We start from the raw sequence: 22,043 nt of genomic DNA, 5'->3' as shown, positions 1-22,043 counted from the left end.
GGGCGCCGCCACCGCCCTCGCGCTGGGCTCCCTCCCCCAAAGCTGGGACGCGTGGGAGTGGGGGTGGGGTGGGGGCTGCTGGCGCGCCCCTTGGGGTCTGGCAGGCCTGGGAGCTGGAAGCCCTCAGAGCAGCTGAGAAAAACAGGCGGAGATGCCAGGCTAGGGCGGTGGGTAGAACAGACACTTCATCAATTCATTTATAAAATACTGAACCACCAGGCCCTGGAGACACAGCCTGGACCAGCTCAGACAGACATTAAACAACAAACGTGATTCTCCGGAGGTGGTGGTGATAAGTGCCAGCAAGTGCCAGCGAGAGAAAAAACAAGTGGAGGTGGTAGTGATGGGGCAAGGGGGCAGGCTGCCTTGCAGAATGGAGTGGGGGTGTACATCTGCAATGGAGGCCACTTAGTTTTCAACAGACTTGAAGGAGCGGGGCCCTAAGAAAATCCTGGTAACCTCGTTCTGGCCGGAGGGAACGGCACATGCAGAGTTCCTGTGGCCAGAACAAGATCTACCTGGGAAAAAGCAGCAAGAAGCCAGTGTGCCTGGAAACGGACTGAACCACAACAGAGTCGATGAGGTCACCAGAGACCACGCAGGGGCCTCGGGGAGGAATATTACACATTAAATTCCAAGGGAGGTGAGTGAGGTTGGGGGTATTAGGCGGGGTAGGAGGATTAATAGGGGGTCTGTGGATTAAATGAGCATAGGAGCCCTGTCTGGGGAAGGAAATAGGATTCAGAGTGGCAAAGCCACCTGCCTGGACAGATACAGTATCAAACTGCACCCCTGGGAACCCTACCATGCTCTGGACACCTGCCTCCTAGCCCAACCCTCACCCTTCCACCCCAGGGGCAGACAGGTGGCCCTTCCAGCCTGGGGTGGGGCAGTGCTCACAACAGGACTATGCACATAGCTCAGACACAGTCTTGGTCCTGCTCTTAGGGCTGGGTATCCATCCTCTTCCCTGTAACACTGGACTCAGCTGGCTTCCTTCCAGCCCCAGGGAGCCATCCTAGTAACTGGGGCCCTACATAGGGGCTGAGCCCTGAACCTCACACACTTTATCTCCTTTAACTTGCGTGGTGATCTGGGCTTTGTAGTCCATTCCCATTTTACCGTTGCAGAGATCCATGGATGATCACAGCTCTTAAATGGCATTTGAACCCAGGCTGGCTGATGGCAAGATGTAGGACATCCTGGGACTTGCTCTCTGCAAGGAGCAAACAGCACGCCTTCCTTGGAAACCTCGCTCAGGCATGAGAAGAGTAATCAGGGAGCATGGGGCAAGGCCACCACCTTGTGGCGAAGATATGTAACTACAGGGTCAGTTTCCCAGGTCAGAGCTGGGAGCAGGGGAGGTTGCCAGAACAGAGCACGCAGACACAGACTAACATCTGTCCTTAATACTTTATTGGTTACCTCTAGGTCTGTGCCAGGATGGGTGGAGTCACTATTCACCAGGTGCCACGTAGGGGCATGAGAAGACCTTGGCCTAGCCCTCCAGGGATTGTGGAGTTTGGAGGGGCAGGTTTAGCCTTTCCTGGGTCATCACAGGGCACCCAGGTGGGGGCACACGTGGGGGCCAACAGCACAAGGTCACTATCCATCTACCAGCCTAGTTGTGTTTGGAGAAGTACTCCTTGCTGTCATCCACGTTGGGCTTGATTGTGTCGCTGCCAGGCTTCCAGCCAGCGGGACAGACTGTGGGAAGACAGCCCCAAAGTCAAGGTGAGGGGATGAACAGAGGGAACACAGGAGCCTGAGTTGCAGAAGAGAAAGCTGGGAGCAAGTGGTCCAGGCCCAAGAATTTGCATATTGAGAGAAACTTCTAAGCTTAACTGTAGTATTCCTCCCCGCCCCCCACTCCCTTTTTTTTTGAGACAGGATCTCTCTTTTTTGCCTGGGCTACTGTGCAGTGGTGTCATCATAGCTCACTGCAACCTCAAGGTCCTGGGCTCAAGCCATCCTCCTGCCTCAGCCTCCTGAGTAGCTGGGACTACAGGTTCACGCCACCATGCCCAGCTAATTTTTGTTATTTTTTGTAGAAATAGGGTCTCCCTATATTGTCCAGTCTGGACTTGAACTCCTGGCCTCAAATGATCCTCCCACCTTGGCCTCCCAAAGTGCTGAGACTACAGGTTTGAGCCACTGTGCTCCACCATCCTTCAATTTGTGTTTGGATCCTTTAATCCTACCTTTCTCCCTCAACCCCAGCCCTGCTGGACTTTGAGAGCATGGTTAGGCCCTCTCCCCCACATGAGAACATATCCTGATACGACTATTATTATTCAAGCCTGACTTGGGACATGACATCTCAGATACCTTCTATGGATCTCTTGTTACCTCCCAGCTCCCCAACCCTTGCGTTGGTGTATTTCCTCCACCAGACCAGAAACTTCCTGCAGACAAGGCTCTGAGCTGAGTTCCTTGGGGCCCTAACATCCATCCCAGGTAGTAGGGCAGGCAGTGAATGTCCCCATAAGCAACAGAGGGGCTGAGTGTGTATCTGTGTGAACCCTCATGAACGTGTGTATCTGCTCACCTTCCCCGTGCTCGTCGGTGTATTGGAAGGCCTGGACCAGCCGCAGAGCCTCGTCCACAGAGCGCCCCACAGGCAGATCGTTAATTGTGATCTGGCGAAGGACACCCTTGCCGTCGATAATAAAGAGGCCCCTGAAGACATCAGTGTTCGCATGAGGAGCTGGGAGCCAGGGAAGGGACCACCAACCACCCGCTGCCAGCCACAGGGCTGGGGTGGGGGGGGGCCCACAGTACCTGTAGGCAATGCCTTCATCGTCTTTCAGCACGCCATAGTCGTGAGACAAGCTTCTAGACACATCAGCAAGCAGGGGGATGTTCAGGGGGCCCAGGCCTCCCTCCTTCCGGGGGGTGTTGATCCTGGTGGTGGGGGAGACTGGGTTGAGACTTCAGAGATGCCTGGCACAGCAGGGTTTTCCCCCTGCAGGCCTGAGTATGATAAGGACTGGAGGCAAGAGATAGGTGCTTTCTAGTAGAGCTCTGGGAGCCCCACCCTGGAGTGAGTGCAAGGGCTGTTTCCCCACAGCTGGGAAGGCTAATCTTGAGAGCTAATGCTCCAGCTAAGTGGCTTCACATGTGCTGGTGACCACCAGCATCACTCGGAAGGAGGCTGCGTTAGAGTCCCCATCCTCCTCTAGCTGCATCCTGGGGCCCAACCCTTCATGACCACCAACTAGAGTTTCTGCCTGTGTGAAATAGGGTGACACAGCCTCCCTCCTGAGAACTAAGTAAGATATAGCAATTGCAACTCTACGCGTCAAGCAACATAGTTAACCAAATGCTAATTACTGTCATTATCGTTGGGACTTGGGTGTCAATATTTCTATTATTTTCAAGATGAGGGAGGGAGGCCCAGAGGTGGAGCAGTGGCTGGCCACTGATGCCACACAGCTCAGACCCTATGGTGAGGACTTAGCTGCTCCTTCCCTACTTCCCTCCCTCCTTGGTCCCTCGTCATACCAAGCCAGGTGGGTGAACTGAGAGTCCACAGAGACCCCCAGCACTTCGCAGCCCAGCTTGTGGAAGTCCTCAGCGTGATCGCTGAAAGCGATGATCTCCGTGGGGCACACAAAAGTGAAGTCCAGCGGGTAGAAAAAGAGGACCACGTACTTCCCTGGGAAGGAGGGGAATGGAGTAGTACGTAGGACCCAGGCAGCCCCTCTTACGCGTGGGCCCCGCCCTCACCTGGATCCCCTCCAGGCAGCCCTCACCTTTATAGTCCGAAAGCTTCACCTCCTTAAAGGCGCCATCCACCACGGCGGTGGCTTTAAAGTCAGGGGCGGGCTTGCCGATTTGCACTTTGCAGATCATAACTGAAAGCTGAGACCCCCGCCCGGTCAGTGAGCGGAGAAAAGACCTTTTGTTCTCCCTTCCCAAGGTCACGCTGCGTAGTGGGCCTGGTTACTGAGTCAGAATGGCGGAGGCGACAACACTAACCCCTCACCCTCCGCGGTATCAGGTCTGCGCGGCCCGCGAGACCCGCCCTCCTGCACAGAGCACAAGTGACCCAGCCTCTGCCACCAGCATCCCATTAGTAAGTCAGCTGGAGCGTGGTGGCGCAAGCCCCCAGTCCAGAAGGAGAGCGAGGGCCCCCGGGAGCAGGGGGCTGGGAGCCCGGCGATCCGGCCTGTGCGCCAAGGCGCTGGCCTCGGTTTCCCCCTCAAGGACAAAGGAGGCCACTACGGCGGATGGAAAACAAAGGCAGCCAGCGATTAGGTCAGGATAGGGCTGGAACTGCTCGAAGGGAGGTCCCCCCAGCCAAGTGCACTGGGGGTATCCATACCTGCGTGGGTAGAGGCCTGACGCACGGACGAGCAGACGCGTGGACCTGCGTTCTCAGCGCCAAATGCGCACTGGGCCGCCCAGGCTTTTATGCGCGGCCGGAACCAAGACGCGTAGGGCGCGGGGGGGAGGGGAAGCGGAGCGGCCGGGTCCATGAGTCTGCGGGCGGCGGGGGGAGACGCACAGCTGCGGGCCGCGACCACTGCACCGGCCCGGGGAGGTTGGGTTGCGCGGGCGCCACAGACTCCTCGCGCGACTTTGCCCTGGAGCGCGTTGCGGGCGGTTGGAGTCGGGCATGGCCCGGAGCCAGGCGGCGGGGCTGCTGCTGCCTCTGGTGCTCCTGCTGCTGGCGACCCCTGCCCAGGTCTCCACGGACTACCAGTACTTCGGCCAGCGGAGCGAAGGTGACACCTGGGAGCAGCTGGGGCAGCAGCATCAAAAGGGTAACCGCAAATGGCGGGGATGGTGCTGGAAGGTGCCTCGGTGCCGTACTTCGCCAGCAGGCTGGAAACAACCTCTTCTAGGGGGACTTCAAATCTCCGCCCAACTCCGCACTGGGTGGCATCTCCTTGGGCTGGTTACTTTTCTCTTAGGCTCAATTTATTACTCATCTATAAACTGAAAAAGACTCTGCCTTCAAGCTGCTCACAGGGGAAGAGGTGGCGTGGGCAGGCAATAAACACCGAAGGGGACACATCCATAAACTCATGGACAGGTGCAAGAAGGGGACCGGTGAGCTTGCAAAGTGGGAGGGCCAGGCCGAAGAAGATAGGTAACCGGTGCAGCAGGAATGACAACCAAAATGCCCAAATGAAAAGATCTGGGGAAACAGTGTCCCAGGGAGAGGGAACAGCAAGTGCCAAGACGAAAAGGCTTGACGGAGGAATGGAATAAAACCAGTGAGGTGTGGCGGACACCTGAGGAAGGAGGGTGTGAGGTGTCAGGGGTTTATGAGGACCACGGAGTTAGGATAAGACTTGTCCCATAGGAAAATAGGAAAGATTTAACAGGCGCTGGAAAGGGCCTCCAATAAGCGCTCAATAAGTTGTAGCTGCTTTAAAAGTGATCCCAATAATTGCTTTTGTTCTACACGCTAGCACAGTGCCAGGGGATTTAAGTACCTTCATTATGTTAATGATGTCGTTTAATTTACCACCTGACAGCCCTGCTGCTCAGATGGCACTGTGCCGGCTGGATAGGTCCATGACCACGCCCCTGAAGACAGGAGACTACTTCGGATGGCGGGCACCGAGGGGGTTGTACCCGACTCCCAACTGGGCAGGCTGGCATAGATTAGAAGTGTCAGTTTGCAGTCCCTCTGGGCCACGCAGCAGATGTGTGATCGTGGAAGGGTGGCTTGCTTTCTCTAGATCTGTTTCCCCACCTGAGACTAAGGGAAAGATTAAATGGGATAATTTATGGCTGTGTGCTTGGCACAGAGGCAAAGTTCAGCCAATATGAGTTGCAGTTATTTGTTAGGAATTTTGTCTTTTTCCCTCCCTTACAGGAAGGGATGGGAGGTAGGGTCCTCTCCACGTGGCTCTTCATCTAAGCGCTCTATTTCTAGAAGTGGAGGACTCCATCCTTGGCCCGTGGGGCAAGTGGCGCTGTCTCTGCCACCTGGGCAAGCAGGAGCGCAGCCGCGAGGTGCTGGGCACAGCGCCGGGTCCGGTGTTCATGGACCACGAGAACCTGGTCCAGATACGCCCCTGTCGGCAACGAGATTGTCCATCCTGCAAGCCAATCGACTGCGACTGGAGGCCCTGAGCCCAGGTGAGAGAGGGTGCAGAGTAGGCGGGGCAGGGACAGGCTGGCACGTCTGGGGGCCAAGGGGTGGGGGTGGGTATGAGGTGAGTATGGGAAAGGGAGAACTGGGGCTCTAAGTCTAGGACTTGAAGCTGGTGTTGGGGGGAAAACTGAGTCAGGAGTCGTGAGCCCCTCTGATATCTGGGGATAAAGGAAGAAAAGAAGGGAGGAGGGAGGAAGAAGGGGAGATAGATGAACTGGAACCCTGAGGAAGGGGGCATGAGTCTGGTGAGGGGCTAGAACCCAAAGACAAAAAACTTGAGCCCCTATGAATCCAGGGAATAGGAGAGGGGCGGTCAGAGTAGTGGAAGGGCCTCAGTGGCGTGAGCATCAGGAAGATAGGGGACAGTGGGAGAACAGGTGCGGATGGGGACATGAAACCTAGATGACAGGAATGAGCTGCGTGGTGGGTGAAGACCTTTGGGGGTGGGGGAGGCTTGGCCCGAACGAAAGAGAGGGTAGGAAGCAGTGATCCTGGTGAGGTTGGGGGGTCCGAGGGAGCGACCAGGGAGGGAGTTAGGGGCCTGAGCCCAGTGGAAGCGGGGATACCTAGACCAGGGGGCTTGGAATGTGTGGAGGGGCAGGGACCGCGAGTAAAGGGCCCGAAATCCAGGTGGCGAACGGGGACCCAGTGATGCGGAGACCAGTGTTCTGGGAGTGCAGTGATATTTGACCTTCTAGGCTCCCCCTAGACCTGGATCTTTGAGGCTAAGCCTCACTTTCCCGTTTAATTCCCTCTCGTCCCACCAGCCTTAGTGAGCGGGGCCCTAGAGACCCTGGGGTGGAGCTTGCAGAGCGATCCCACCCACCTGGTTTTGCAGAGTCAGCCCTTGCAGACTACAAGTCCCAAGAGGCCGCGCGGTAGCCAGCGCCGGCGCCCGCGCGCAAACGACAAGGGCGGTGGGAATCGCCGGGGGCGTATCCTGCCCGCTGATTGGTTGAGATCGGGCGCCGCTGCGGGGCCCGCGGAAAACGCGCCCCGGCGCCTGATCCAGCGGCCCTTGTTCCTGCAGCTGGTGGCGGCGGCGGAGGTGGCATGGATCTTGGCGAGCTGGAGAGAGACAATACAGGCCGGTGTCGCCTGAGCTCGCCTGTGCCTGCGGTGTGCCGCAAGGAGCCTTGCGTCGTGGGCGTCGATGAAGCGGGCCGGGGCCCGGTGCTGGGTGCGCCCCCGGGCCGGGGAGGGGGTGGGGCGTGGTAAGAGGGGGTGCAAGTTGCACTGGTGCGAGAGGCAGGATTGCACCTGACCCGGGGAGGCGGATGTTAGTGGTGATGGCCATGGCATCAGGGATGGCCCCTTTTATGAGCTTACTGGTTAAATCCCCATCCCCGGAAATTTGACTCCCCTCCTTTCCAGGCCCAATGGTCTACGCCATCTGTTACTGCCCCCTGTCCCGCCTGGCAGATCTGGAGGCCCTGAAAGTGGCAGGTGAGCACTGGATGTACGTCTGGGGAAGGGGTTCCTGGGCATGTGCATGGGCGGGTGAGAACTGGAGGGCGAAGGGCAGGAGTTGGGAGAACTAGCTGCACCCCTTCTCTCCCAACCCTCCTCCCAGACTCAAAGACCCTGTCGGAGAGCGAGCGGGACAGGCTTTTTGCGAAAATGGAGGAGGACGGGGACTTTGTGGGCTGGGCACTGGATGTGCTGTCTCCAAACCTCATCTCTACCAGCATGCTTGGGCGGTGAGGGGTCCCTGGAGGGGCTGGGGAGAGGGGAAACCAGCATGGCCTGGTCTAGGCTCTGTGCCTAGCATGGGATTAACTGGGCTCTGTTCCCCACCGCAGGGTCAAATACAACCTGAACTCTCTGTCCCATGATACAGCCACGGGGCTGATACAGTATGCGTTGGACCAGGGCGTGAAAATCTCCCAGGTGAGCTAACTGTTGGGTTGCCCCCATTTGATCATCTCAGGATAAAATGTCCAAAAAATGTAGTGAGCAGATTTGGACTCAGATACCTCTGGAGTGCCTCAGGGATATTCATTGCTGCTGTTGATTTCCTAGTCCTGTTCCTGTCCTGAATATGAGGCCCACCCAGGACTATGGTAGAGCCCCCAGCCCCATCTCCATCTAATCTCTGCCCTTATCCTAAAGGCTCAGTGTCCTGAACAAATATCTCATCTGTCCACCTGACCACAGCCTCTGTCCTAGTCCAGGGCACCCCGCCTGCCCCTCCCTGGATGCCTGCTCAGCTTCCTGTCTTGTCCCCCACCGCCAGTCCCCTCCTCTCAATCTGCTCCCCACTCAGCAGCAGACAGTCGTCTTTTTGAAATGTAAATCTTGACATTTAGTTTTCCACTCAAGGCAGATTTTCACAGTGGAAATTAAATCAGGAAGATTCATAGTCAAATGGGTGAGAATGAGATTAAATTACCAGAGGAAAACATAAATCGGTGTTGCATCCAGTGCTCAGAGGCGAAGAACAGGATGTATTGAGAGAAGAGGGTGGACATAAACTTGAGATAAGATTGCTGCAGGGGATGCCTTGTTGAGGAGGTGGCTGAGGCCCAGGCTTGGAATGCAGAGTTGGCGACATAATAACTGGAGCAGACAGGGCCTCCACCCTGCTGGTAAATGAAAAGGTGATTTCTGAAAACAGTAACTGTTGTAAAGACACCACTTGTCCCCAGCAGTTCCTAAGTAGCCAGGCACTGTGGCTCACACCTGTAGTCCCAGCTACTCAGGAGGCTGAGGCGGGAGGATGACTTGAGCCCAGGAGTTTGAGATTATACTGAACTGTGATCGCACCACTGCACTCCAGCCTGGGTGACAGACAGAGACCCTGTCTCTTAATAAATAAAATGAAATAAAATTAGAATCCCTCCCAATTCCACCCGATTCTTGCTTTCTTATCCTTTTTCTTGGCTGTGACCTCACCAAGGTTTCTACTCCAGCCACAAAGGCAGGCATTTTTGTCTAGTGTGTTTGCTGTCTTGTCCTCAGCACCTAGAATGACATCTGACGTGCAGGAGGTGCTCAATAAGTGTAGAATGGATGCAGCATGACCAGGGAAAGCCTCTGTGGGAGGTGACGCTTTGAGCTGAGACCTCTGATAGAAGGATCTAGCCTGGGCACAAGCTGTGAGAAGAGCATTCCAGGTAGCAAGTGCCAAGCCTTTGAGGCCGGATCATTGGCACAGTTGTTTTCTAGATGTTTGTTGAATGAATATATTTGTCCCTGTGGCAGGTGTTTGTGGACACCGTGGGGATGCCAGAAACATACCAGCAGCGGCTTCAGCAATGCTTTCCTGGAATCAAGGTGACAGTCAAGGCCAAAGCAGATGCCCTCTACCCTGTGGTCAGTGCTGCCAGCATCTGTGCCAAGGTCGGCCCCCTCCTCCCCCTGACTATAGCCAGCTCCCTGCATCCCCCTGGGCAGGGGACAGACATGGCTGCCACGGGGGAGGGAGACTCCAAGTGCCCATCCTGCCCACAGGTGGCCCGAGACCAGGCTGTGAGGAACTGGCAGTTTGTGGAAACACTGCAGGACTTTGATGCAGATTATGGCTCAGGCTACCCCAACGGTGAGCAGCGGGCAGTCCCGCCCGCCTCTGGAACTGCCCTGAGACAGAGATCATGGTAATAACATTGACGTGGCCAGTGCTAAGCTTACTTCTGAGGTTTTCTAACTTGTTCTGGTCACAGTGAGGGACTGAAAGCCAAGGTGGGCATCTGTCCATTTGTAAAGGGGAAGGGGGCAGGAATGAAAGGCACTCACTCATGTCTGGTGGCCTCAGCTCAGAGGCAATCTCTCCAAACTGCACCTTGAGGAACTCTGGGCCAGGTGAAGAGTGGCCATGACCTGCCTGTGCAAAGGTCCTGGGGCAGGAAGGTGCCTCAGACAGTGGGAGGTGTCTCGAGTACTGAGGAGAAGCTCGTAGACAACTGTGGTGAGGAGCTTGGGCGTTTTGGGGCTCAGGGGCTGTCACCATTGCTCATCCCACCCCAGATCCCAAGACAAAAGCGTGGTTGAGGAAACACGTGGAACCTGTCTTCGGCTTCCCGCAGTTTGTCCGGTTCAGCTGGCGCACGGCCCAGGCCATCCTGGAGAAGGAGGCAGAAGGTGTTATGTGGTAGGTGTCCTGAGAGTGCCGTGTGGAGGGAGGGAGGGCCGCTCACCCTGGAAGTGGTCGGTGTCACCAGCTCTCTCTCACAGGGAGGACTCCTCAGCAGGGGATCAGGAGGGCGCTGGGAGGATCACTTCCTACTTCCTCAGCGAAGGCCCCCAAACCTGCCCCCGTGCCCCCCACCGATACTTTCTGGAGCGTGGCCTGGAGCCAGCCACCACCCTCTAGGAGCCAGCCTGTACCCCCTCTACCTGCCACCCCTGCGGGTGATTAAAGGTGTTCAAGGAGAACCAAAAATAGAGGCTGTACTTTGTGGCAGAGGTGGGGTGGGAATGAGCTTTGCACCTGGACCCAGTTACTGCCTTTTGGAACCTAAACAGAGTGGGCATTGGTTAAGTGATTTGATTTGGTTTGATTTTCAAAATATGTGACATATATATATGACACATTAGAGAGACGGGAGGATCAGTTGAGGCCAGGAGTTCAAGACCAGCTGGGCAACATACTGAGACCCCCACCCTGTCCTCTACAAAAAATTTTTAAACATTAGCCAGGCATGGTGGCACAAGAGTGTAGTCCCAGCTGCTTCAGAGGCTGAGGTAGGAGGATTGCTTGAGCCCAGGGGTTAAGGCTGCAGTGAGCCATGATCGCATTGCTGCACTCCAGCCTGGGGAACAGAGGGAGACTCCTTTTCTCCTCATTGAGGGTTTCAAACGTTCACTTCTGCTCTCAGAACAGCCCCGAGAGGGGCGATTCCTCCAAATGCCTCTAATTCATTCCTCTCTGCCCACCTGCTGGTTCCTGTCTCCCGGGAGCACCTCACCTCCAATCTTACTTTCCGAGTCCCGTCTCCAAGAGGCAGGCAAGAGTGTCAGTGGGATGGATCTTTCTCTGCTTAAACCCCTCCTTGGCTCTCACACTCCTTATCCCCAAGTTCAGGTGTCTTCACCTGGCGTCCAAGGTCTTCCATGATCAGACCCCATTTTCCCAAGCTCCACCCCAGGCTTTCTGGGCAGCTCGGAGTTCCCCGAACATGAAAGCTCTCCTTTTCCACAACTTGATCATCTGCCTGGAGATCCTTCAAATACTTGCCTCACTTTTCTTTCTTGACTGCTTCTCCTTGTCACAATAACACAGTCTATAACATCAATAATACAGAACATAACATCATCCACAGTGTTAATTGTGTGCCATGCTTTCTAAGCATTTTATTTGACATCCCTCCTATGAAGAGGAGTCTACAATGCCTCCCCTTGAATATGAGCTGGATTTGGTGACTCATTGTAGTGCATAGAAAGCAGAGATGTGACACTGTGACTTCCAAGGTTAAGTCATCAAAGGTGAAAGAACTTAAACCTGGCTTGCTCTCTTAGGACACTTCCTTTACAAGCCAGCTGCTATATTGTTAGGAAGCCCAGGCCAAGGAGTGGCCACATTAGCCATTCTGGCCAATAGCCCTAGTTGAAGTTCAAGGTAACAACTAGTGCTAGCTGGGTGCGGTGGCTCACATCTGTAATCCTGGCATTCTGGGAGGCCAAGGCGGGAGGATTGCTTGAGCTCAGGAGTTTGAGACCAGCCTGAGCAAGAGTGAGACCGTGTTTCTAATAAAAATAGAAAAATTAGCCAGTTGTGGCACGTGCCTTGTAGGCCTGGCTATTCCGGAGGCTGAAGCAGGGGGATCACTTGAGCCCAGGAGTTTGAGGTTGCAGTGGGCTATGATGACGCCACTGCACTCTATCCAGGGAAACAGAATGAGACTCAGTCTCCCAGAGTGCCAGGATTACAAGCATGAGCCACCTCGCCAGGCCACATCTCTGTTTATCTTTGATTCCCTTCCTGGTACTCCTACCTCTGCTGGTCCCAACACCTAACTTTCCTGGGGTGGGGGTGAGGGAATCCCACCAAGCCAACCTGGAACCTTTGCTGCCTTTTTGGGTAAATAGGCACATTTTAACTACTGGAATCATGGATTTACTAGTCTATCTTTGCTACTGTGGGGAGATGCTGTCCCAGAGAATAGCAATAGAAAAATGCAGATAGATTTCTAACATCATGTAAGCACCTAGATACACCCATTCCTGAAGCTTGGTCACTGTTCTGGGTAAAGGCACTTTGAACTGGGTTTTTCTCTGGCAGCTGAGAGAAGACTGACTCCCCCAGTGCAGCACTTCTTATGCAGCTCCATCTTCCCTGAGGACAGGGGATGGGCCTGATCTGTTTATCTCCATGTTGTGCCTGAGACACAGGCACAGGAGGTATCCATTAACCCTGCTCTATTGAACAGAACTGAAAAGGACATTGGTTCTCTTTTACAGGTGGGGAAACTGAGACTCTCCTGGGCCCTGTAGAGAGAAGAAGGATAAAGAGCTGTGTGCTTAACAAGTCCTGAATCTGAGTCCAGTTCTTTGCGTTAGGTCTTGGAGTGGGATATGGGAGAAGAGGAAGAGAGCGAGGAAGGGAGGAAGTGGGTACCTTATGTCGGACGTCTTTGGGCCTGCTTACTCAGAAGGGAAAGCCATAAGTGTGTCTTGAGGTCTATACAAGTCAGGCAGCTTCTTGGCAGGCCTGGTGGCACACAGTAGGAGGACAAACCCCATACCCTCACCAGCCCCTCTTCTGACCCCGCCCCCCCGACTTCTGACACTTGGGTAATCTGAGTTATGATGAATGCTCCAGTGTGGTATGGGCCATCCGTCATGTACACTCTAGTATGAATCAGTCGCTAACCCTAAGACCTGAGGATTAGAAGTGAGACACCTGTCACTTTTCTTGCAATTTTCCTTCTCACCCATTTCCCCAGGAAGTAGCGACATCACGTGCTCTTAGCCGGCGACTTTATTCAGGGGAGAGAGGGAAAAATGAGCGGAAGTTGGATCGTATCTCTGGTAACCCCAGAGGGGAGAGTGTGTGGAGCCCCAGGGAGAAGGGACAGGACTCTGGAAACTAGGAAGCGGAGAGGGAGAGGGGCGGGGCCAGGCAAGGGCTGCGTCTCCCACAGACGTCCGCTAGGGGCCGCTGCCGCTTCCACTGCCGCTCCCGCTGCCCGCTGCGTCCAGGATCCAAGTGGGAGAGCGACGGGAGCGCCAGGAGGTAGTTTCCCGGGCCCGCTGTTGGGGTCTGGGACGCGCCAGGGCCGAGGTGGAAATGTTGAGGCAGTGACGGGTGCCAGGAGCGGCCACTGGCAGGGTATGGCCCAGAACCGAGCGACAAAGGTCCACACCGTCAGTGAAGGTCTAGGAAAGGGGTGGGGTTAGGAGTGGGGCCTGCGCAGATACACTGGGGACGGGCCTTCTGGACGGGGGCGTGGCCTCCGGAAGGGAGGGTCTGAGAGTTCCTCTGAGGTTGGGAACATGGCCTTGGGGAGGGCGCCTGTTCTTGATCCCGGGTGGCTAAACGGGAGAGGGGGACGGTGCGTGCGGGGGAAGGCCTGATCAAGGCTGGGGCCTTGAAGAAGATAACTGGGCCCTTGGGTCCTCCAGGGTGAACTGTGGACGGGCCCAGAGCAGAGAAGGGCAAATCTGGGCTCAGTGGGCCTTTGCGAGGCCACATGGGCATATCTTGGTATGGAGGTTGGACTGCGGAAGGGGAAAAAGTGAGAGCAGGGACCTTGGGAGAGCCAGTCCGGACTCTCTCGCCCTTTACCCCACACTCACCTGCCCATAGGTACGGCAGCTGGGTTCACAGCTTCTTTTTTCTGGGAGTGGGAGCCAAGTCGAGCCGCAGGTGACATCATTTTCGCAGGCGGCAAACCTGGGGAGGGTGTGTGGAGAGGTGAGTAAAGGCTCTGCAGCCGCGCTCTAGTGGAACTCTGGCTCTACAAGGCTCGGTGCCATATAAGCCCTCCCCTAGAGTCCAGATCCTGCCTCTTAGGACCACTCCCCTACAAACCCCATCCCTCCAGATTTCACCCACCCCATATGCCATCAGATCTTTCCAGCTATACTCTGGGTGGTGTCGTCACAACTGGTCTCACCCCTGCAGACCTCAGACCATCTGTTCCAGGCCAGCCCCTTACATTTTCCCGCCCTTTTGGCTTCTCTTTTTCAATGAAAAGACCTCATCCCTTAAAAAACCCGGACCATGAAAGGCCACACCCCTATACTGAGATCTTAAAAGCTGGGGCCTGAACAGATCCTGCCCCTTTCTACCTGGACTCTAAATGCTAGGCCTTATCCCTTAGATGAGGCCCTATTGGAGGCCACGCCCCTTCACGCAGAAGGCCAAGCGAAACCGCCCTCTGCCCCGCCCAAATAATAGGCCCCGCCCCCTCGTTCCCCACCTCTCCTACCAGGCCTCGCAGAGCTCCGTGCACAGCGGCTGCGCCTGGCGTACCCCCAATAGTAGCAGGCGGAAGCGACTGTGGAGGACAAGTTGGAGGTGTCCCAGGAAGGATTCACACCTGGACATTGGGAGAGACAGGGCCAGATGGATCAGGATCCATAACTGGGGCAAAGTACCCAGAAAACGCTGGGGGGGTGGTGCTGTACTCACCCAGGGCTCGGTGCCCCACAGCGCTCTGGAAAGGTCCCAGGGCCCGATGCCTTTGGCCTGTCCATCTCTGAAGGACAACAAGATCCTGGCAAAGGGGACTCCTGTGAGCTGGAGTCTTGGATACTCAGGTACGGTTTGGGAACCGAGGCCTGGGGGTCCCCTGAACAAGGGAGATTCTGGTTACATCCATCCTCCCAAATATAAAATTTAAGTAAAGACATTCACTTGAGATGCAAATACAGCTTTAAGTAATAACAATCATTTATAATAATCAGCTTATTATTTGTCATGTGCCTGGTAGTGGTGTAAGTGTTCATATGCTTAATCTTCCCGCCTCTATGAGATATGTCTGTTATATCTCCCCTTTTTAGTGGCCCACGTGAGTCCCAGAGAGGTTAAGTGACTTGCCCAGAGTCACACAACTACGAAGTGGCAGAGTTGGGATTCGAACCCAGGCAGTCTGACTGTAAACCATTATTCTTGAGCACTAGCCCTGAATGCCTACCTTGGTGGCCACACTAAGCTCCTCTCATAAGGAATTTCTGGCATTGCCATTTTATGGTGGGGGTTCCTGTGTCTTGGGGATTAGACAGGGTCTGGGGTGCTCACCTGCCAGGTGCAGCTGGGCTGTGCCCAGATCATCCACCAGCCCATGGTGTCCCCAGGACCTAGCTTGGAGTGGCTGGCTTCCTCCACAGGCCTCCAGTAGGATCCATGCCATGGTCAGTTGCAAGGCCAAGGCCAAGCCATTGGGTTGAATGTGGCCCCAGCAGGCCATGTCCACCTGAGATAAGAGCCAGCTGGAGTGTGGTGGTGAGGTTCAGCTGTCCCTTTCTGGGAGCCCAGGGTGGCACCTTCCTGATGCATCCCCAGGAAGCAGTGCCAGGCAGAGTAGGGGTGGGGCAGCAATGGCCAAGGACTTTCAAATCCCAGGGGGCCACCAGGGCCTGCCTCTGACCCAGGAGCCCTCCTCCCATCGGACCCATGTCCCTCCATCCTTCAGGCTCAGGTGCCACCCCCCTAGCTTAGACCATGGTGGCCCTCCCATCTCCCATCCAGCAGGATCTCCCACCTTGTTAGTCTTCAAGGGACTTCCTTCCTCGGAACCAAGGGAACCACCCGGACTTTTCCAATCCCCCTCTCCTGTGCAGTAATTCCTCCCTCTCTTCTGCCCAGTCTCCTCCCTCCCTCACGATCCCTGCTGGCCCTTCTCACGGTCACCTTCTCTCTGCCCACAATCGGCTTAGGGACTGCCACCCAGTGCTGGGCCTGTGGGACCAAGCTTGGTATGGCAGGACTCAGGTTCTGTCGCTGGGGTCCAAAAGCCCCAGGACAGGGGAAGCTTGGGATCTGCGGAGACAAAACTATCCGCCTCCCACCTGTCCCCGCCCCTCACCTGTTAGCTGAACTGGGGTCTAGGGGCTGCAGAGACTCTTCAGGATCAGGTTCAGGATACGGTGGCAGCTGAAAGGGGCGTGGTTTGATGTAGGGGCGGGACTTCCTACCGTCCCGCCCACACTCCTGCTGACCAAAGGCTGGTGGACGTGAGGCTGTTGTGTATATATCCATGTGCTTGCTCTTATGTTTGTTGAGCTTGTGGCTTAAGCTCTGTGTCTATATGTGTGGGGAGTGTGTGTGTGTGTGTGTGTGTGTATGTACACACGAGGGTGTGTTTGTGTGGCCTGTGTGTGTTAGGTGCACCTGTGTGTCTTGTTTTTGTGGCTATGTGTATGTGTTGTTTGAGGGTATGTTCACGTGCTCTTGGTTGGGTGTGTGTGTTTGTGTGCGTGTTCACATGTGGATAAGGAGAACTGTATGTGTCCCACACTACGTGGGTGCAATTGAGTAAAACTGAGAGTCATAATAAATGTGGGGTGGCATGTACGATCTGGGTAGGTGCCCCTGAGAAAATGCAGTGGCAAAGACAGTGATTAAAGATAGTTGACCTTGAGTGTTGACCATGAGTGAACAAGGGGCGGTGCCATGTGCCAGAGTGTGTGTGTGCATGTGCACACTTCTGTGTCCTTCTGCATTTTCTGTGAATGTGTATCCCTTGTGAACATTCCCTCAATTGGTCCATTCATTCAACAAACATTTATTGAGCACCTACTGTATGTTAGGTTCTGGGGATGCAGTGGTGAACAAGACATGGAAATCTCAGCCTTCAGACACCTGACGTTCTAGGGAGAGGATCAGATGAGAAAAACATTCCTGCAGTAGATATGTGTGTATAAGTCCATGTGTTGTGTTGAGAGAATAATATGTACGTGTGTTGGGTGAGAATTTATGTGCAACTAGGCATCCCTTGGTTTTGGAACTATGTGGGTGTGCTTAGGTTGTTGAGTGTATGTATTTGTGTGTGTTTACATTTGATGAATGTGTGTATGTGTTTCCTAAGTATGAGCTTGTATGTTTGTAGAGCATGAGTTTATGTATATATGTGTTTGTGTGTGTCTGTGTTTGCTGAGTACTTGCAAGTGTGTACATAGGTTTTTGGGTGAGTCTGTGTTGAGTATGTGTTTGTATGTGTGTGAATTTGCAGAATGTGTGGGTCTGTGTTTGGGGAGTATGTGTGTGAATATGTGATTGTGTGCCTGTTTGCTGAGTATTTGTTTGTGTGTCTGTGTTCATGTGTTTGCAGGGTGTGCATGTGGCTGTGCTTGTAGAGTGTGCATATGTGATTTGGTGAGAAGTGACCAGCACCACAAATCTGTCTCCCTTCCATCTCAGGGTAAGGCAGGGTTTTTGTCTGTCTCTTTCTCTGGTGTGCTACAAATTCCCAAAACACTACACTGCACACCACAGTTCCTCAATAAGCGGTGAGTAAGTGAATGAATCAGTAGATGCTGTCTCTGGTCCCTCTGTGAGCACCCAGTGATGTCCTGGCGGTGAAAACAAACAAAACCTGTTGGACCTAGCCTTCCCCTGGTGCATCTTGAGGTGGTCCAGGGTGTTTGTGGGTCAGATGTGTTTAAACTCTGGGCTATGCCTCCCGCTAGACCCTCCACACCCTTTGTTTTCCCCTGACCTCAGCCCCCAACCCCGCGCTTTGATTTCAGCACCGTGGACAGGAGAGCGCGAGACCAGCACCACGGAGAGCTCCCGCGGAGTCGACGGGAGACCGGTCTATGCGAGCGGAGTCTGACCACGGACCACAAGAAATTCGAGGAACGCACTGAGAGAGATGGCAACACAAACATGCAGACAAACGTGTATAGAGAGACATAGACAGAGATGACTCGCAAAGGTGCAGAGATGGGGCGACAAGCTTTCAGGGAAAACCCAGACCCAGCGGTCTCTGCCGTCCCCGTCGTCCAGCAGGGGTCGCTCTCCCCCAGTGACCGCGCCCTCCACGGCCTTAGGGCCGCGACCCTTGGGAAGTCCTTCTGTGCTCTGTCCCCTAGTGCCAAGACTTGGAGTAGGGAGGGCTCGGACACTCTCCTCTCCAACTCTGGGAAGCATGGTCGGTTTGGCCTTACCTGTGTAAACTCTGGGCGGCGGGAAGGGGGGGGCGCTGAAAATCGCTTCAGCTGCCCCCCTCTCTAACTACCAACTAATCACTCCTATAAATACAGCCGGCCTGGCCTGGCTCCTTAATCCTGACCGTGAAGGAGGGGTCGCTAGAGGGGCTGCAGGGTTCCCTAAGGAGGCTCTGATTGCGGGGGGCAGGGTGTGTGTGTGTGTGTGTGTGTGTGTAATATGCATGTGTACTCATGTAAATGTTTTTCTGAGGGCGCCTCTCCTCAGTGAAAATGTCACTCTGTAAGAATGTATCTCTTGCAATGTGGAGGTCTCGTGGGTGGGGACAATTTCCCACAGAGAATATGTTTCTTAGGGGTCTCTCATTGGGGGTATCTTCCGTGGGGTCTCCATGTGAAATGTCACCCATGGGATCTTTCTCTGCGAGAATGCCTCTTCCCATGGAGGGAGGGCTTTTGAGAATAACTGTCACCTCCCAGAGATCATCTCTCTCAGGAATGATTTTCAGGGTGGGGGTTCTTGATTGGAGCTGTTGAAACTGTCTCCCCCTGGGAATGTGTCTCCTTGGGGGGGGGTCTCTGGGGGGATGTCTGCATAGGGAATGTATCTCAGGTAGAATGTCTCCCTTGGGGTGTTTCTGGAGTTGGGGGGTCTACCCATGAGAATGTCTCTCTTCATTGGGGTCTCTCAGTAGCTTGGCTCCCACGGGGGCGTCTGGAGGCTCCACCCCCGCCCGCCCCCTCCCCCGCAGCGGGGGCAGCGGTGGCCGAGGCCGTGCTCGGGCGCCCAGACGCAGTGACGGCGCCGGGCCCGCCCCACTTCGCTCCGCCCCCGCCACCCCCCCCCCCCCCCCCCAGCCAGCCGCCGCCGCCGCCGCCGCCGCCGCGGTCCCCGCGGCTTCTCACTCCCTCCATCCTCCCTCCTCCCGCCACCGCTGCCGCCGCCGCCTCCCTCCTCCCTCCCCGGGGCCGAAGCCGCAGCCGCTGCCGCCATGGATGATTCGGGCCTGATCCGCCGCCGGAGGCTGCAGGTACGCTGCAGCCGGGCCCCGGGTAGAGGGGACGGAGTCGGCGCCCTGGGGCGGGGCTGGGCAGGAGGCGGGAGAACTTGCGCTGGGGTCGGCCGGGGCGCCCCTCTCACGGCCTCGGGACTCTCCCCGCGAGGAACGCGGTGGCCGCGAGTCCCGCCGCGCGGGGGACCCCGCCCCTCAGGCGCCGCCCGGCGATCCTGGGAGCTGATGGAGGGAGGGGGTGCAGCCCAGCGCTCCCCCTCGAGGGTAGCCTGAGGGGCGCCTGGCCCGCCCCAGGGGGAGAGGGCTGAGGCCGAAGTCATCGTCCTGGCGCCTGGCCAAGCTGGGGGCAAGGGGGCGCAGAGCAAAGTTATTGCCCCAGGGCTCGCGCCCCTCGGGGCCACCAGTGCTGCCGCTGCAGCAGTAAACATGTTTATGTGGCAGCCTCGCCCCTCACCACCCAGGAGCCCCTTGGCGAGGCATGGGACGCCCCGCTCCCTCCATACACCTGTCTGGCCACCAGGATTCTTTTTACTGCCCTAATTGGACAGGCACCTAGACAGCCTCCTCACTCTTCATTCTACCCCCTCCACTACAACGGTCCCCCCTTCCCCGCCGCGATCCCCAAGTCCAGCCCAGCTTGTGGGTGGGTGGGAGCGATTTTTAGCTCCTTGCAGCCTTAGAAGATGCTGGTCGCGAGGCTGCGCAGGCGCAGGAGACGTGGGTCCACTGCACGGAGTGGGACACTGAGGACTGTTGTGAAGTGTGGGGAAGGGGGGACAAACCCAGGCATCAGGAGCTCCCACCTCTCAGGGGTGAGGGAAGGATTCTGAAGCTGAGAAGGGTCCTCTACTCGCATCTTTGGCTGCGCTTCTGAGGAGTTAATATGGAGGTTCGGTGTTGTCCCCAAATTGACCCCAGAGGAGAAAGTGATGAAGGCCTCTCCCCAAGGCCTGCTTGGGGTCTGGCCCTTCTGAGCTTCCTTGGAGCTCAGCCTTGGGCTTGGTAATCTGGAGTTTAGGTAAAGCCAAGAGTGTTCCCAGACTCAGGCTAACCCCAGCCTGGAGCGTGGGAAAAAAAGAGAATTCAAACCCTCACCTAGGGCCTCGTGCATTTCTGGAGTCCCCTAATCCACCATTCCCGAGGTTGGAGACGGGGGCGGCGGGAGGCGGCGGGGAGAGGTGACTGGTCTGTGCAGCAGGAAAAACGGTGATCAGGCGGCAGGAAGGACTTCCTAGGCGTCTGGATAATGCTGGAGCCAGACATAGGTTGGAAAGCTAATTTGCTTTCAAATAGAGTCCGCATGGCCTGATCTCGGAGCTTAGGCCTCTCCCCGGATTCTCTCCCCCTCCCAGGGTTGGGTTAGGAGAATGGGTTCTGAGAAAAGGGAGGAAGCTTCTTTGGCAAAACTAGAACAAGTCCTGCAGCAGCCAGACAGGGTCCGCGCCGTCGGGTCCCCGGGGAAAGGGGGGAAAGGGGCGTGGCCTGCATGAGGTGTGTCCCCGCCCTCCGAACCAGCGTCGACTCGCATTGGCTTAGCGCCACGCGGGACTTCAGACTCCGGCTGAAGGCCCCACCCCCAACCAAGGAGCCTTCCACTCACCCAACTTACCCAGAAGAGGTCTTGGCTGGGGACCCCAGCCTCAGTCCTGTCCCCACCTCTTCCCTTCTGGCAGGGTTAACCACTTCGCTGCCTGGATACCCCCACACACACTGGTGCGACCCCTTGGGAACTGTCCCATCACCGTTTTGCGCCTGAGGATCCCCTGTGTGCGGTTGGGATCGTATATTCAGACAGCATCCTGAGTTCGAATGCCCTGTCCGCAGTGCCATCCATTAATCCCGGGGAGAAGGAGCATCTCCGCAGAGCGGCTCTGCAGCTGGGGTTGAAAGTGGCGTCTGTCTACACTGACGCCAAGGATTCGAATTTCTGCCGCTCCAATTTGCCCCTTTCTTCTACCCTAGAATGTTTGGAGGCGCTAGCGGATGGCGCTAAGTTCGAGGACTTCTCTGGGTGGTGCTTAAAGGTCCCCTAGGGACTTACCCTCGAAAGCTCAGTTACTCCAGTCCAGGGCCCCCCGGTTTTGTGCCCGGAAATCCAGGTCTTGATTTCTCTTGGGCCATTGCGGACGCGCCGCGTGTGGTTAGCTGGCCCAAGCTGCAGCTCATTCACGGCGATCCTGCAAAGACAGAGGGAAAACCTGGCATGGATTTCCGGTCACCCATGGCTCGGGACGGCAAGGCTGCCCTTTGGCCCCACCCATGCATCTGTCCTTTGCAGCATGTCCTTCCATAATAATTCCTGTTCCCATGACTTAGTATTTATTGAGTACTTACTGTATGCTAGGCACCGTTTATTGAGCGCTTACTGTATGCTAGGCACCGTGCTAAGGTGCTGGGCACCTGCATCATATCACAGGATCCTCCAGGAGACGCGGGGACTATTGGAAGGGCATTTGCCAAGGTCATAAAAGGCAAAATTGAGATCTGAACCCAGGGCTTTTGGAGATCCTAGAAAGGATCTAGAACATACTTCCTTTCTCCCTGTTTGGAGTCCCTTCCAAAGACCTTTTGAAACTCTCTCCTAAATCTTTCCACCTGGGCGAGTGCTGTGACTCACTCCTGTAATCCTAGCACTCTAGAAGGCCGAGGCAGGAGGATCACTTGAGGTCAGGAGTTCAAGACCAACCTGAGCAAGAGTGAGACCCCCCCACCGTCTCAATATTAAAAATAAATAAATAAATCTTTCCACCTGCAGCCCCACCCAACCTCAGTCTGTGGATACACAACTGGCTGGAAGGTGGTGCCTTTTGTCCTCATTGCTGTCCTCAGAGAAGGGCCAAGACCCTCTAACTCCTGATCCC

The 22,043-nt window shown here is 55.7% G+C and overlaps 4 protein-coding genes across 7 annotated transcripts; 2 read left to right on the top strand and 2 right to left on the bottom strand.

Moving 5' to 3' along the window:
* Positions 1–1,597: 1,597 nt before the first annotated feature.
* On the bottom strand, positions 1,598–4,390 carry PRDX2 (peroxiredoxin 2). The gene is made up of 6 exons (XM_069495219.1): positions 4,328–4,390; positions 3,756–3,864; positions 3,505–3,658; positions 2,782–2,904; positions 2,549–2,679; positions 1,598–1,707 (listed from the first exon to the last, which is right to left on the bottom strand). Exons 2-6 carry the CDS (start codon positions 3,853–3,855, stop codon positions 1,622–1,624), a joined length of 594 nt encoding a protein of 197 aa, XP_069351320.1. The 5' UTR covers positions 3,856–3,864; positions 4,328–4,390; the 3' UTR covers positions 1,598–1,621.
* A 229-nt stretch (positions 4,391–4,619) lies between these two features.
* Positions 4,620–6,108, top strand: THSD8 (thrombospondin type 1 domain containing 8). The gene is made up of 2 exons (XM_069495206.1): positions 4,620–4,769; positions 5,894–6,108. Exons 1-2 carry the CDS (start codon positions 4,622–4,624, stop codon positions 6,091–6,093), a joined length of 348 nt encoding a protein of 115 aa, XP_069351307.1. The 5' UTR covers positions 4,620–4,621; the 3' UTR covers positions 6,094–6,108.
* Positions 6,043–12,557, top strand: RNASEH2A (ribonuclease H2 subunit A). 2 transcript variants are annotated; one of them, XM_069495159.1, is made up of 9 exons: positions 6,043–6,099; positions 7,146–7,295; positions 7,490–7,561; positions 7,689–7,815; positions 7,918–8,005; positions 9,320–9,457; positions 9,569–9,656; positions 10,082–10,205; positions 10,289–10,469. In XM_069495159.1, the coding sequence occupies exons 2-9, from the start codon at positions 7,169–7,171 to the stop codon at positions 10,425–10,427; spliced, it is 903 nt and encodes a 300-aa protein (XP_069351260.1). In that variant the 5' UTR covers positions 6,043–6,099; positions 7,146–7,168; the 3' UTR covers positions 10,428–10,469. The 2 variants fall into 2 exon arrangements, with proteins under 2 accessions (XP_069351260.1, XP_069351267.1); XM_069495166.1 differs by lacking the exons at positions 6,043–6,099; positions 10,289–10,469 and adding an exon at positions 12,515–12,557 and having other exon boundaries at positions 7,134–7,295.
* RTBDN (retbindin) lies at positions 8,860–20,027 on the bottom strand. Of its 3 annotated transcripts, none has more exons than XM_069495195.1 (6): positions 19,999–20,027; positions 15,300–15,496; positions 14,691–14,775; positions 14,488–14,598; positions 13,853–13,949; positions 8,860–8,895 (listed from the first exon to the last, which is right to left on the bottom strand). In XM_069495195.1, the coding sequence occupies exons 2-6, from the start codon at positions 15,466–15,468 to the stop codon at positions 8,860–8,862; spliced, it is 498 nt and encodes a 165-aa protein (XP_069351296.1). In that variant the 5' UTR covers positions 15,469–15,496; positions 19,999–20,027. The 3 variants fall into 3 exon arrangements, with proteins under 3 accessions (XP_069351296.1, XP_069351287.1, XP_069351280.1); XM_069495186.1 differs by lacking the exon at positions 8,860–8,895 and adding an exon at positions 13,205–13,432; XM_069495179.1 differs by lacking the exons at positions 8,860–8,895; positions 19,999–20,027 and adding an exon at positions 13,205–13,432 and having other exon boundaries at positions 14,691–14,757; positions 15,300–15,468.
* Positions 20,028–22,043: the final 2,016 nt, after the last annotated feature.

The sequence above is a fragment of the Eulemur rufifrons genome, chromosome 2, assembly GCF_041146395.1.
Source record: "Eulemur rufifrons isolate Redbay chromosome 2, OSU_ERuf_1, whole genome shotgun sequence".
NCBI lineage: Eukaryota > Metazoa > Chordata > Mammalia > Primates > Lemuridae > Eulemur > Eulemur rufifrons.
The sequence above is the reverse complement of the archived record's forward strand: the minus strand, read 5'-3'. Positions and strand labels throughout refer to the sequence as shown.

Bases quoted from the DNA above. Each gene is read 5' to 3' on its own strand.
- PRDX2 (XM_069495219.1), bottom strand. From the start codon at position 3,855: ATGATCTGCAAAGTGCAAATCGGCAAGCCCGCCCCTGACTTTAAAGCC. The intron at 3,659-3,755 runs GTGAGGGCTGCC...CCTCCTTCCCAG, and splicing joins GAAGCTTTCGGACTATAAAG to GGAAGTACGTGGTCCTCTTT. The intron at 2,680-2,781 runs GTACTGTGGGCC...TGATGTCTTCAG, and splicing joins GATGAAGGCATTGCCTACAG to GGGCCTCTTTATTATCGACG.
- THSD8 (XM_069495206.1), top strand. From the start codon at position 4,622: ATGGCCCGGAGCCAGGCGGCGGGGCTGCTGCTGCCTCTGGTGCTCCTG. The intron at 4,770-5,893 runs GTAACCGCAAAT...CTCTATTTCTAG, and splicing joins GGGGCAGCAGCATCAAAAGG to AAGTGGAGGACTCCATCCTT.
- RNASEH2A (XM_069495159.1), top strand. From the start codon at position 7,169: ATGGATCTTGGCGAGCTGGAGAGAGACAATACAGGCCGGTGTCGCCTG. The intron at 7,296-7,489 runs GTGCGCCCCCGG...CCTCCTTTCCAG, and splicing joins GGGCCGGGGCCCGGTGCTGG to GCCCAATGGTCTACGCCATC. The intron at 7,562-7,688 runs GTGAGCACTGGA...CCCTCCTCCCAG, and splicing joins GGAGGCCCTGAAAGTGGCAG to ACTCAAAGACCCTGTCGGAG.
- RTBDN (XM_069495186.1), bottom strand. From the start codon at position 15,468: ATGGCCTGCTGGGGCCACATTCAACCCAATGGCTTGGCCTTGGCCTTG. The intron at 13,950-14,487 runs GTAGGAGAGGTG...CACCCTCCCCAG, and splicing joins ACGGAGCTCTGCGAGGCCTG to GTTTGCCGCCTGCGAAAATG. The intron at 13,433-13,852 runs GTGAGTGTGGGG...CCCCTTTCCTAG, and splicing joins GCTGCCGTACCTATGGGCAG to ACCTTCACTGACGGTGTGGA.